The sequence below is a fragment of the Schistocerca americana genome, chromosome 9 (assembly GCF_021461395.2).
Source record: "Schistocerca americana isolate TAMUIC-IGC-003095 chromosome 9, iqSchAmer2.1, whole genome shotgun sequence".
Lineage (NCBI taxonomy): Eukaryota > Metazoa > Arthropoda > Insecta > Orthoptera > Acrididae > Schistocerca > Schistocerca americana.
The window spans coordinates 68321806-68336760 of NC_060127.1; the positions used below are offsets into that span (position 1 = coordinate 68321806).

At 37.7% G+C, this 14955-nt stretch overlaps 1 protein-coding gene across 2 annotated transcripts in view; it reads right to left on the reverse strand.

Moving 5' to 3' along the window:
• Positions 1–1576: 1576 nt before the first annotated feature.
• LOC124550870 overlaps positions 1577–14955 on the reverse strand; it is a 163834-nt gene continuing 150455 nt past the window's right edge. For both annotated transcript variants that reach the window (XM_047125618.1, XM_047125617.1), the window contains exons 17-19: positions 13499–13623; positions 10021–10137; positions 1577–7890 (exon numbers count right to left, since the gene is read on the reverse strand). In XM_047125618.1, coding sequence (XP_046981574.1) covers positions 7758–7890; positions 10021–10137; positions 13499–13623 — 375 coding nt within the window. In that variant the 3' untranslated portion in view covers positions 1577–7757. The remainder of the gene's footprint in view (positions 7891–10020; positions 10138–13498; positions 13624–14955) is intronic.

Consider the following 14955-nt stretch of genomic DNA (forward strand, 5'->3'; position numbering starts at 1 on the left):
GAGTTGGAGTCTTCTTCTGGCACATAGTTTTAATCTGCCAGGAACTTCCAGCACATGCACGACACAGGAGAAAAAAACACCGAGATGGATTTGTTATTGGAAATGTATATACTTGAACTGCGAATTTTATTTCCAAAATGTTTACTCTGAAGAAAGTATGACCCTACATAACTGAAACAACAGGATTTAATCTGAAAGACGGGTTGATATTCTGCTTATAGGGAATCACCATAAAGTGTAACATCTTTGAAAAGTTCTATTTATGAAAATTGAAAATTTGTGTTAAATGGAGTGATCTTTGTGAAGTGGGGATATTTTGACTGAAAGTTATAGTGAAATATTATGTCATATTAGTCTAAAACATTATCAGAATAAAGAGAGAACGTTTTTCGAACAAATTTGACATTACATAGAAACAAAGACATTACTGCATTCTTCGCACTCTTTATTGATGTGGTATAGAGAGTATGATCTATGGGAATCATAGCAATGGAAGAAAAATTGAATCTAAATTACGATAATTTCATGGGATTTGACTTAAGTATTGCTCACTGATGATATTAGAAGAGTTTGTGTTCCTTATCTATAGAAGTCAGGACGTGCAACATCAGAAAATTTCTTTGGATAGATGACAGATATTGTGTCCAGGAGAAAAAAGTATCCAAGGGTTAACATGTGACACTATATCTCCAAGATGTAGTTGGTACAGATTGATCATGAGAGGTTACTCGAGGTGATCGAATGTTATCAAATAATCCAATTAGTGTAACTGTATTGGGTCATTAACAAGTGATCTAAAAAGTACGTAAATTGATAAACACACCTAGTATGTATTTGGCGGTGGTATCACACACAACTGTCAAACCAGCCAGAGGGAGATACAATCATCTTCCATAGTCCTCCACTCACGTAATACAAATCTGACACTTCCACACTGCAGTGATGGCACTCTACATTCTGGCAGGTTGGAGTGACAGGATGGCCAATTCAAACAAGGACCCGATATTGTGGGGTGTAGCACAGAAACCATTTCCGAGGTTACAGGTAGAGACCCCAAAGTTGGCAGCAGCAGCAGCAGCAGCAGCAGCAGCAGAGGAGTACACTTTCATTCAGAAAAATGTGAAAAAGAGGTGACACTCCTCCTGTGGATTAAATGAGAAGTGAATCACTGCCTTGTGATGGAGTGGGGACACACCCCAAAAGACAAATCTTCGGAAGGGATATGCCCAGTGAGCCCACCTTCTGAAGAAATTAAATCACTTTGAAACCTCAATGTAACCTAATATGTTGGACTGCTGCTTGCCATAGCTACTGTTCTCTTTTTCCTTAAATATTTGACACACATCAAGAGAGGTCTCCTGTATCCAGGGCAGAAGAGGTGAGTCAGGTTGCCTATCTTAAGCTGCATGAAATTTTTCTAGCCCAGTTTCATTTTGCCCACTAGGTATCGCTTCTTCTATTTCTAACAGGGCGATATAACTCGTACAACGTGTGCTCGAGACAAAAGCGGTATATATAATGATTGCATTTTGTAGGTAAAGTGAGGATATAGATAATTAGAAAATAAAAATGCCACTTCAGGTACAACAAAATGTAATTCAAATAAGCAAATCATATTCTGATGTACAAATATCTAAACTTAACAGAAAGACTGCTTCACGATATTGCCAAAATGCTGCTTCTATGACTGAAACACTACCAACACTGCGCAGGCTAGTACACTTCATGAATCCTCGCTGCCTCAGTCTTACTGATTATAATTAGCAACATATACCCTAACCAAAAAGGAAAATTAAGTTATTACTACATTAAAATGAAACTTATTCATAAAATATATTGCATTAACAAAGAAATTCAGACATTCAAATGAAAAGTGTTCTTTATTGATTGAAAATACTGTGATCATAAAAGATTTGTTGACGCAATATTGTTACGAGATGATGAAACTGTTCACGTTCCTTTGTTTCAAAACTGTACAGAAGAACAATGTATAATGTACATAAAAACGTATATTTTCTACTGTTATTGGTTTTGAAAGAAAATGCGATGGGAGGAAAAAAAAAAAAAAAAATCTGCCACGAGAGCTATGTCGAAATAGGAAATGGAAGAGCATGACTGTACGACAAGAGACACGTGGCAGTCTAACGACAGTGGACCTGGCGATGGTCAAAAATTTATAAGAAGTGACCGAGAATTGATCTTACTCCTCTTATCCATGAGGAGCTTCCAAAAGTTATTTCTATATTAATATTTTGTAAAGTTTCTTTATTCATTCTCATCATAACATACACACAAACAGCAAAATTTATAAATATGTCTACAACTGTAACAAAAGACTCATAAATTAGACAAAGCAAATTTTTATTGTGTAAAAAGTGTAAGACCAATAGCTACTGGTTCCTATTACTTTAGACAGTTCATTTCTGGTCAGCTTTTTATCAGATGATAAATACTATTGTTCACCGACTGCCAATGTCATGTGAAGTCTGAAATCACCACACCGTTCCCCATGAGTCATCACTATGTTTCGTGGAGCCACTTCACATCCCATCCTGAATGTATGGTCATTTTTAAGCTGCTCAATTTGTGATTTGAAAAAGGGAAGACAGAACTTTCCATGCACAATGATTTTACTTAATAATGATTGCTGCCACTACTTTTTGTGATAAGCAGAATTCTCACTCATCTTAATTTGACCAAAGCTGTTTAACTATTTTGTTTCAAACAGACTATGAATTTCGTTCGGGCATTCAGTTTCACTAGTGTAACACTGCTATGATCTACAGGAAACCTGACAAAAGTACTGTGCACCGTCCAATGATCCACATATCACTTTTCACTTTTTTTAAATATCCTCCAGTGGTATTTTGGAAGTTGCCAAACAGGAAACAGACAACTCATTAGTTGCAACGAAAACTGGGGTATTTGTTACTTAAAAAAATAGTCAAATGAACTCAGTAAATATGTCAATCAAAACACAATGTAATCAAAAAACAAAGATGATGTGACTTACCAAACGAAAGCGCTGCCAGCGCTTTCGTTTGGTAAGTCACATCATCTTTGTTTTTTGATAAATTTTTCCCACGTGGAATGTTTCCCTCTATTATATTAAAAACACAATGTTAGTTTGACTGTTGCCAAAATGATTTTTAAACCTGCATTCCTCTCAAGATTTAGAAATTCGACAAGTGTCATCCACTGACTTTCTGGGAACCTTATATGCAAATCTCAAAGACAGGACTTTCTTTGGGTAATTTATGAAACTCGAAGGTCTGCCACATTAACCAGAGAAAAATTAGAGGGGGTGAGGTTGCTTAGATATTCAGTACCTGAGGTCATAATTTTTTGTGCTGAAGGATAATAAAATGACAACAGGAAAATGACAAAATGTGAAGAGTTGGATACTTCCACTAAAGTAAAGGACAGCTAAATAACACATCACAAATGTGTGTGATTGAAATTATTTCACAGAAAAAGGAATGATCTGTATGCTTCAAAAGAATATCATATTTCCTTATTAACTAATAAAATAATAACGCAATTAATGTCTATTACTGCATCAGTCTCTCTACATTCTTTTTATCAGAGGTGGAAGAAAAATGGATGTATGAAAGCTGTAAATGATTACCTCATCTTTCTGTTCCTGTGTGCCTCGCATAATTTATCTGTTAAATGAGTTCTCATCTTTTCACTGGACTACTTTTGTCACCAAATGTAAAGAAATAAAGAAATACAGTTCTTGTCCACCAGGTCTCTCCTGCCATATTCAGATAGCACTCCCACAGTGATGAAAAGGTTTCAACACCCACATCTACTGTAGGTCACAGAATGGCATTCCGATTCCGAAAATGTGCAGTAGTCTGAGAATGTAAAAATCTGAACTTTCAGGACCTAATGTGTTCAAAGGGGCAGATGACCCAAGAGGAAGAGCAGTGGGAGACTGTCGAACTTGTCACCTAAATAAAAACAAAACTTAAAACAGGGCTAAAGAAGTTTACTGAAATAGTCTTAAAAGAGCTGGGCCAAACTTCTGAGACAAAAATGTAGTGTAGACAGTAGGACAAGAGAGCTGCACTTCTAAGGCAAATTAGCCAAATAACTGATAGTATCACACAAAGACTACTATGCTTCCCTAAGGTCTTTACTGTTGTTAATGTGCAATTAGGGATACTGTAAGAGAAATAAAAATTTGCATGAGAAATTGAGAGAGAGAACTCTGCAAATTAAATGTCACTTCCACACTTCACTTACGACACGGAAAATGCGCAGAAAGGCCTACTTCATTCTATAGCCTATTCCAGTCTCTGCTATCATACTATTTCTCCTGATAATACTGTATCCTCCACTCGATTGTACATTTCGGACACGACATTTCACATTATCGTCTCGTTCCTAATGTCAATACAACTACCGAATTTTGAAAACAGTTTATTTTTTCCCCACCATTGCTTTTATTTCGACCATATAGACAATGTTGACATTATTTGTTACAGTGATTCAATGTGACAGCAAGTGCCCCAAACAAAGCACACATGATTAAAATTTTCCTGTAAAGTACACACATTAATGTCAGGAACCTCAGATTTTGCCTTGTCCCAGAAAACTCAAAAGCGGATGTTTGACGGACAATATGGTCATTAATGAATTGTAACGTACAAGTGGGGCTTGTGCTATGTACTGAATGATCAGTGGCCTGACAACACGAGCAAATTTTTCTTTAGATGAGACTGTAGTACACTAAATTCAGGCAGTCTTTAAACAAACAAACAACTCTCTTTAACAAAGACAAAGTATGTGAGTGATTTCACGAGTTAACAGCACATCTAATACTGCAGTGGCCAACAGCAAATACTCAAAGAGAAGATTTTACCTGCATTAGGATGCTTCCACGTATACACATAGTTGTTACAATTTTATACAGATATCAATATTTATTAACAAAAGATGATGAGCCACTAATACTGTGCACACAAACTTGTCTTAAGCTTTCATACACCGTTTTCTGTACAACTTTTACTGTAAATGCAAATATCTATTATCTCATCCAAGGTTTTCATAGTTCAACATCAATCTGCTGAACCTATGAAAATCACATAGACAGCATCTCATCTCACGTATCATTCACAGCCCTAATATTTCATAAAATGTCTGAGATTTCAAAATTAGGTAGACGGTTCTTCGCGCTTTCATGGTGGAATTTATGGTTCATCAGACTTTTTATTGCTTGATTATTTATGGACACCTACAAAAATGTGAATGGAACATCATTAGCACCAGCCTAGCAACTGTCACACAAAAGGACTACCAGGGCAGCATGAAGTGCGTTCCATTCATTCACCGTTCTGTCAGAGCCTACAGAGCGAGCGACAAATTCTGTAGCCGACAACTGTCGGAGGCAGCAGTGCGAGCTGTCGAGATACTCTATACAGGGAAAACAACAATTTGGCTGCAAAGGTTAAAAATTGTAAACTGTCAAAATGAGTTTTGTTGTAGATGAAATTACACAACTGGGCAAGTACAAGGTGTCCGTTAATTTCTCTTTGCAATTTTAGGATTTAATCAATCCAAAACTAACCCAGGTAATAAATGGTTTTTAATGTGGGATACCATAACTAAAACAACTAACTAACTCACTCACTCTATATGAATTAACTATCACTTGTTGACAACCACTTGTTATTACCTTTATCTTTAAAGTTATAAAATCCCAAATCTGTAAAGATAATCATGGACAACCTGTACAATGGTTAATACTTAATTGTACCTGGAATGATTCTTTCACAATGTTGCACAGTACGGGTCATCACATAACATCCACACTGAACATGTACTAAATGCAGAAACATGCCTTTTGTGGGAATTGCTCTTATCAAGTAAACTGGACTGACTATATCTTTCTTCAAAGGAACATTTTCAACAGTGAATAAAAGCTAATGAACATTAGTAAAAGGTGATACATGACATTTGGCGTGAAATTTTCACATAAAAACCTTAAAAATGTGAGGGCAAAGTATGCCCGCACTGTGCCGACTCATCACATGAGGACACAAACACGTTCCACAATACTGTATTCATTTTTTTTATCAGCTATTGTATCCTATCAGAGAAAGTATCAACAGAGGCAATTATAAACAGTATAAACTACAACACTAATAAATATAACATAGGGCACATACAGAAGGACAACGCTTTTTTGGAATGTTAATATATTTGTAAATGTCATTATGAAACATGAAAACAGATAATAAAATACTCAATATTCAGTCTTCTTATTAACAAGCTTTCCTTAAATGGCAAAAGTCACTTATGAGAACCATGAGGTCGGGACACATCGATTACTATTTATGACATTACACAGATGCTCGAGTTGTCACAATTTGTTGTCACAATCTGTCCACCACTCTAGAATTGAGTACGGAATAGGAAGCAGAGGCCAGTGGGGGTTGAGGAGGGCGTGTAAGGAGGTGCGAGAAGCGTGAGGCACAAAGCAACACAAATGTCTTCACACATTATGATTTCTGTATTTAACTGAAAATTCACATGCTAGTCATTTCAGACCTAACATATTCCATTTCACAGTTATGCAATTTGAGTGGACAGACACAGGAAACTAGTTACTGCTGCTGAACAGCGATACAAGCTCCTGGCTGAAACAAGACTGTTTTGGGGAGGGGGGTACCACAAATGGCCACAAAGTTGATGTATTCTCTACATACAGCCAGTGAAAATGCACAGTCTGACTGCTTTTGCTGTCATTCTGACCGTGTAGACGGAGACCGTCCAGAGATGCTCAAATTACTGCACTCATTTCAGACAGCTTAAGGACAGGAAAAATTTTGGCAAGTACAACAAGTGATTTCTGTATTTTTTTTTACAAAAATAGCCAAGTCTGTTCATCCTCTAACAAACCGACATCTGTTTGACGAGTAATCACTGCTCTGCTCTTCGGCACCTCAAAAATGGAAAAACGTGTATTTTCCTTTCCGGGATGACTTACGACCAAAAAATTTATGTTTTCTATTCAGTTTGGCTCAGAAATTGGATTCTCATTTCAAATACATTCTTCCCTCATGTCACAACAAAATACTCTAATAATTTTTAAATATTCTGAATAATATTCTTCATAACAGAGAATGTTTCAGTGCAAAGTATATGCATAAAAATCACAGGTGCCAGATATCTAATACTTAAAAAATTAATTTTATAACAATAGTAACAACCAATCTTCATTCACTAAAATTTTAACACAACTAAAATTCTAAATCTATTCCACAATTACAAAATAAATTCCTAGAGAACTGCAACCTAAAAGTTTGCTACAGCACTATTCCCTAACCTGTTCTTCTGTATTTAACAATACGCCTGGACAAAAAAATAATGCAGCTCAAAATATAATATTTTAAGTAACCACAAAAAAATAACTTCTGTCAATTCTAAGTGCGAAAAGAACTTAAAAAATAGTTTAAAGCTAACAATTATCTTTGTAGTAAAACTTAACAGAATATTGCTTGCAGAACAAACATTTAAATCAATGTACAAAACAATAAATGTAAAGACTAACACTGGACCTAACGGCAACATAGCAAAAAGTAAACTCTTCCACCTGTCAAGACACCTGCGAGTGTACTTGGTACTATGACCGGAAGGCGGATGCCGCTCGAACTACCAGGTTCTAATGATTACACTGTCGATCCGAAATTGCGGTGGGAGTTCGTACATTGCCCGTCACGTCGGACCCAAACCCCGATTCCACACCGCTACGACGGCTGAGTCTCGTCAGGCACGAAGCGGTGCAGGGCTGACGTGAGGACGAGCAGCGAGCCCTGCAGGCCGGCCGGCAGGTGGTTCTGCAGCCACGTCCCTTTGTATTGCTCGATGTGCGCCAGCAGCCTGAAAAACCATAATGACACCTCATCTTCCGACACACAGCACGACTCGGAAGATGTGAAGTTTAGTGTTGTGACTGTCAGGTTTTCATTTTTTTATATACAGCTCAACTTTTTGATAAAGCACTTATGAAACTAAAGCTGATGCAGGCTCCTAGGCATTATGCAGTAAGTGGGTAAATGATCTGAGCACTAGATGAGAATATGTTGCCCACAAGAGCTCATCACAGAGATGTATGAAAAAGGAGAAATCGCTCAAGACTTATGAATATCAGTTCTTGTAACAGTACTTAAGAAAACCATGTGAGACTAGTGTGAAGGCAGTAAGCTTACTAGTCTGTGCCACCAAGATGCTGATACAGATCTTACGCCACAGAATAGTGAACAAAACTCACTGATGATCGTGTGAATCTACACACGCTATAATTATTTTACTAATACTGTGTCAAAATAAGTTGTGGATAAATAAATCACTATTTGTAGGTGTCATTGATTTAAAAAATTCTTTCAATAATGCCAAATGGTCTAAAATTATGCAAATTTTTATGTGGATTACATTGAATCACAGACAGGAAAATAGTGCAGTAACTTCACAGGAATCGGGAAGCAGTTGTCAAATTAGAAAGACATTGAGCGAAAATTTAGAGGAGTAAATACAGGTATTGAGTAGGGACACAGCCTTATCCCATTACAGTTCAACATACACATTGAGAATGCAATAAATGAATATAAACATACATATGAGCAGCATTTTTCCAAAATTTAACAAATGCAAATAGTACATTTTTGAGGAAACACATTTTTAAAATATAACACTTGCACCAAAACACTAATTACATAAATGAGATAATTTAACATTTATACTGATTTTGTAATCACAATTCCAACTGTGTGTTTCACTTTCCTAAGATTATCAATGTCTATATGAGAGTAGAGGGACAAAGTTTCCAAGTTTTAAAAATTTGATAACATGCAACAATGGAAGTTAAAAGATTCGTTAATATATGCATTCAAAGTGACTTTTTTATCTTTAATATTAATTACAAAGAAAGCTACTTCATTGCCCAGAAAGACGCATTCCACAATCACTTATTGGACTCGCACTGTGGGGAAATTAAGTGCACCACTTCCAGTTGGAAATGACAACAGCTCATCAAGTGACGCAGTCAGTTCATATTACGCTACAACAAGAGTAACGGTTCACCTCGTTGAGTAATTTGCAATTGTTGCTGAGTATAGGGTATTTTGGGGCACTCGAGTTCTCTGTAACATGTCCCGTTTCTTATGTTTCCCGTCCTGTGTGCCAGTCCTAGATGGAAATGGTAAAATTTGTATTCCAACTTGTTACCCTCAGCACATCGAGCCTGCAGTGAATTGCAGCACCGAATATGTTTCTTTACTCTTGTATCTCCTGTTCATCAAGCAATTTGCACTCAACCTCAACCACGATAGTCAGTTTTGTATTCAATCCCGTTACAGTAAATGTAATGCAGTTCTTATGAAAATTAGAGATGTTAACTTTTCTATTCATTAAATTCTTTATTCTCCAGTCATGAATGATAAGAAAACATAAATAGATCACTGATTCAGAGGCTGACAAGCCAACAGTGTCCACCCTGATAATTGCTCAGGTGACAGCAGTGTCTAGAACTGGAGTGTTTCTTTATATCCATAATCCGTTTTACCAATTACTGACATTTATGTTATTTCTTTGTGACCGGATATATGTGCATGCCAGTGGTAATGGCATGTCAGCTGCACCGTACATTTTAATGATCAATAACAGTAGAAACAAATAACCAACATTCCTGGCAGATATCTCGACAATACCAAATAAGTACAGTTCGTAATTTAGTTGGTGTTACTGAGCAATACAGAACATTAAGGAGTAATACCTTTACCTGGTAAACACTGAGTAACGAAACTGCACGCATCGTATTCAGCAGATTGCCTGATTGCCCACTCTCGAATATATCGAATGTGCAACAACTGGAGAGAGAGGGTTGACTGGGACTCTTCTAGATATCACAGGTATCAGCTCAAATTCAGTAAAGTACCATGAAAGCACATCTTGAAAAAAGAATGACTAAAGTTATGTAACAGTGTAATTTTAGAGGTAGTAAGAAGCACGTACTTGTTAGCAATGTCCGTGCGGAATGTCGGAGGCAGGTTGCATATTCCTAGGTTGATGACTGCCAGGCCCATGTTGCTATTAGGGTTCATTCCTACAGTGACGAGGGTCCTTCCAATTCTGAAACAAAAGTAATTTCAACAACAACTAACACAGAAAAATTTTAATATTTTTATGTGTATGTCACTTATTTAAAATATTGTTAATTCTCTCTCTCTCTCATAAATATGGAGAGGGCGAGAGCGGAAGGGATGGAGAGTGTGTGTGTGTGTGTGTGTGTGTGTGTGAGAGAGAGAGAGAGAGAGAGAGAGAGAGAGAGAGAGAGAGAGAGATATTTTGCCAGGAAAAGTTCACTGATTAAAGTGTCACAAGAAGAAGAAATTTTGTACTTTACCTTCCCAACAATCGGAGAAAAAGAAGTGCAAGTAGTGAAACTGGCCTTCGTTTACAGAAACCTACAGGAGCAACTGTTTTTCAATTTAAGAAGTACATTTCAAACACTAAATATACAATTTTGGTCCAGACTGCTTAAGGATTATTTGATTCCACGAGATATGTTTTAGCTACTGCCTTTTGGGATACAAAATTGTGAATTCTCGAATAAAGTGCCTTGTCAAGTTACATGCAACAGCAATGTGGTAACTGTTTATCACAGTACTGTGGTCTTCACTTTGTAGAGGTACACAATGTAATTAATCAGTGACACTTAAGTTTGTGACAAGATTTCTACGATCCGTATCACACGGTACAACAAAAGAAATATGGGGTCATACAGAGGGGCACTATGGGCGATCAGAAAATGGAACGGAGGGTGAGGGATACTGACCTGATGGTAAGTATTCCCTCTGCCACACACTGTATGGCGGCTCACAGAATTGCAACACAGACACTGGAATCAGCTACATCCTCCAGCTGTTGTACGCATAGAGCCACCGGCTGTCAGTGCTGAGAATAGTTACGAGTCAGTTATTTGCTGACTGTTACGATATAGATCTTTTGTTTCTGCGGTGGATACACTGAATAAGCCTAAATAAGAATCTCTTGTGGGATGTATCGTGTGATTCCCAGTAACACGTAAAGCTGTTTCAGTTCACATTATATACAACATATTGTCTGAATTTAAATTGTAGGTTGCCAACCAACTGAGCAACCACAAATTAGTCTGTTGTGATGTATAGTCCATGGATGCTTACTGACAGAGACATCTCGACACAGTTAACGAATAATTGGTGTTTGAAGCACAGGCTCAGTATATCTCCGGTGTCACATATTTGTACCACACTTGTTTGTAATGAGAGCCAAAATGACTTCTTATTGGCAAGGAACATTGTGTAAACACCCTCTGCATGGTCTTCTTTGGAGTAAGTTCAGCAACATTGTAGTAGTAGTACCTGCCGTCGTGGTCTACAATAGGAAGGCTGGAGCCCTGCAGCTCTCCCTGTTACCGTATTTACTCGAATCTAAGCTGCACTTTTTTTCCGGTTTTTGTAATCCAAAAAACCACCTGCGGCTTAGAATCGAGTGCAAAGTAAGAGGAAGTTCTGAAAAATGTTGGTAGGTGCTGCCACAACTTAACTTCTGCCATCAAATATATGTAGCGCTACACAGGCGTGCTTTGCAGACAAGGTGGAAGACGAGCTTTTTTTCTCCGCCCCGAATTTTGACCACTGCATTTTCATACATTATCCAATGAAGTAAATACAAATTCCGTATTGTTCATCTTCAAATGTAGCAGCATTTCAATGTACTATGAAAATCCGACTGGCAAGACTGTTTGGGATGTTTGTCAATATGGCCAACTCTACGTTCTGAATTTTTTCCTACCTGTGAGAATAGATGGTTGCTAATAGGAACTTTTATGAACTGTGAATCACATGCAGTGCTCTATTCACCATAATAATAATATGAATACAAACATTTTGCCATGTATTCTTTTGCGTTTGCTGCTATCTCATTTAAATCCTGTCTGCCTAATAAACTACGAAACTAGTGTGAGACAACTGCAAATGCGGAAGAATATACGTATCACATCATGTTCATATTCGTATTATTCTTATGCCTAATAGTGATACAGTCAGAAATGAAGCACGGCAATTGACTAGATTTTTAAATCTAAGATGGCTCTGATTTCTGTGCAGAATGTAATGTACAAAAGAGGCGCCTGCAAAGATTTTCAAATGGGGAAAAATTTTAGATAAACTCTCGTTCAGAACATCATCTATAATACGCAATCTATTATTTGGTTCTTGTTGATCATTATCAAAGAAAGCAGCAGTGTAAGTAACAAAAAATAGCAGTCTCTTGCCATTATTTTGCTAATGAGACAATTCCTCTATTTTTTTATATTGTAAGCCACGGTAGCACGCACAAAAGCAAGCCATGCTGCGAGCGGCGACAGGTCGTAAATGCTCATTATAAGAATGCGACAAACAATGCATGGCACAGTACAATAATGCATTTTGAGCTTAGAGTGACGTAAACACCTATAACAAAGAGAACGGCACTTACCAGATCAAAGCAAAATAAGCAATCGATTCAAACCAGACCAAGCATGTGGAAAAGGAAGGGTACCTGTATAAATATGGATGGAGCGCCTGATGCATAGCAATGGCTACCTGGTAAAGCTTAACTGTTAAGCTTACGACTCTAACCAAACTACTGTAGCTGTATCGTCATTCATTCGACCTAAATTGTGTCTCATATTACAATGGACCAACTTTGTTTCGATTTAGGTGCGGCCTAAAACTTTTCTCCCCCCTTGAATTTCGAGTCCCAAATTTCAGGTGCGACGTAGATTCGGGAAATTTTTTTTTCCTTGATTTCAAGTCTCATTTTTCAGGTGCGGCTTAGATTGGAGTAAATACGGTAGTCTATACTATGTGAACCTCTCCATCTCTGCACAGCTACTACACCATACATTTGTTTGAACTTGCTTAGTCTTTCATGCCCCAAGATGGTAGGCAACTGCAGTCCAGCTTCTGTACAACATACAGATAACCTTTCACTCACCGAATTTAACACTGCTAGTGTCAGAATTTTGAAGGGGGTATTTCAGTTGTCACTGTCAAAAGCTTTCTCTAAATCTATAAATGTCCCATAAATGTACGTTAGTCTTTCTTTCATCTGCTTTCTAAGTGACATCTAACGTATCACAAAAATAGAACTGAAAATATCTTTCGAACGAGAGAGAAATGACAACTGCAAACCTCAGGAGAGGCACCTACACGTACCTGTCCCGCTGAATGTCTACTCGCTACGGAGACCTCTGTATTTCCGTATTTCTTTCCAAATTGTAATGAGAAATGAGCACAGAGATCGGCACTTCCGTTAGGTCTCCTTCACTCGTGGTGATCACTGCAATGCTGTCTTTAAATAGCCTATGAGATTGTGAGAAAGAATTGAAGCAAAAGAAAGTGAAAGCAAAATCGAAATAAAAGACAGGTCGATTAAAATTGGTAGCACAAACAGAACAGGCACTCACCTGCAAGCCGTCAGCAGGAGGTCGGCCGAGAGCTGCACCTCCCGCAGGATCACCTCGGCACACTCGCACTCCAGTTTTGCACGGAAAAACATATTTTGGCACTTCTTGACGTACTTTGTCACGCGCTGTAAGCACACAATTTCAGCTTAGGTACTATCGGTGTACAAAGAACTTTCGTAACAATAGCAGTTCAGTATCACTAACAGGCATAATAAAACGTCAGAAATGCACTGCAGACTATTTAGTGACTAGTAACAAATGCTACAGCAGCTGTTTGATGCAGTAACTTCATATTTGTCAAATTCCCTTCCATTGGGAAAGTGGAATGTGCTCAATGCCTGTGATAATGACTTTCAAAATAATAGAATGAACTGTTACAGGAGCCCAAACAGGTGTAGATGTACTAAGACATGTATAACAACCCTGAAATACTGCACTGATAACGGTTAATTATTAGTCGAAATCTGGATCTGCTTTAATAAAGCTAGAACGGAAACGATGACTGATTTCTGCTCTCTATCATTTCGAACCTTCATATTTGTCGTAAAGTATTTATTTTTTCTTGTACAATAAGTCACGTGACATAAAAAAAAAAAAAAAAAAAAAAAAAAAAAAAAAAAAAAAAAACTTTTAGCTAGAAGCTGTTCTAGAAGATCTGGTTGTTTATAGAATTCAGAAGATGTGACTTATGGAACATGAAGTGTGAATGAATGACCAGTTATTTTGGATATTAACTTGTCCATCACTATCCCAGCTTTTGCAACCACACTGATGGAAAAAAATCACAACACTAAACAAGAATTAATGTAGAGTAATGAACTTTCAGGAATATATTTGTTTAGGTAACATATGTAAGTGATTAACATCGCACGATAACAGGTTAATGCAAGAGCGAGCTAAGCCATTGCAAACGTGAAATGCTGGTACATTAACAACCTGTGTGACTGCAAGAATGCTGAATACAAGCATGCAAATGTGCATGAATTGTGTTGAACATGTGCCAGATCTAAGTTTCTAGGATGCAGTTATGTGCCTGTTGCACTAGGTTGGTCAATACAGGGATGGTTAATGCTGTTTGTGGACGACACTGGAGTAGTTGTCCAATGATGTCCTATGTTATGTATGTGTGTTCAATTGGAGGCAGATACGGAGATCGAGCAGATCGCGGTAACACGTCGACACAGTGTAGAGCTTGTTGGGTTCGACAGTGGTACAGAGGTGAGTATTGTACTGTTGGGAAACAATCCCTGGAATGCTGTTCATGAATGGAAGCACAATAGGTCTAATTACCAGGCTGATGATAACCACAAGGGTGCTCCTGCTGTCATACGGAATTGAACCCCAGATTATAACTCCAGGTGTAGGTCGAGTGTGTCTAGCAGGCATACAGCTTGGTTGCAGGCCTTATTGGCAACAAAGCAAAACAAGCTTTCTTTAGGAAACACAAAAGGCTTGCA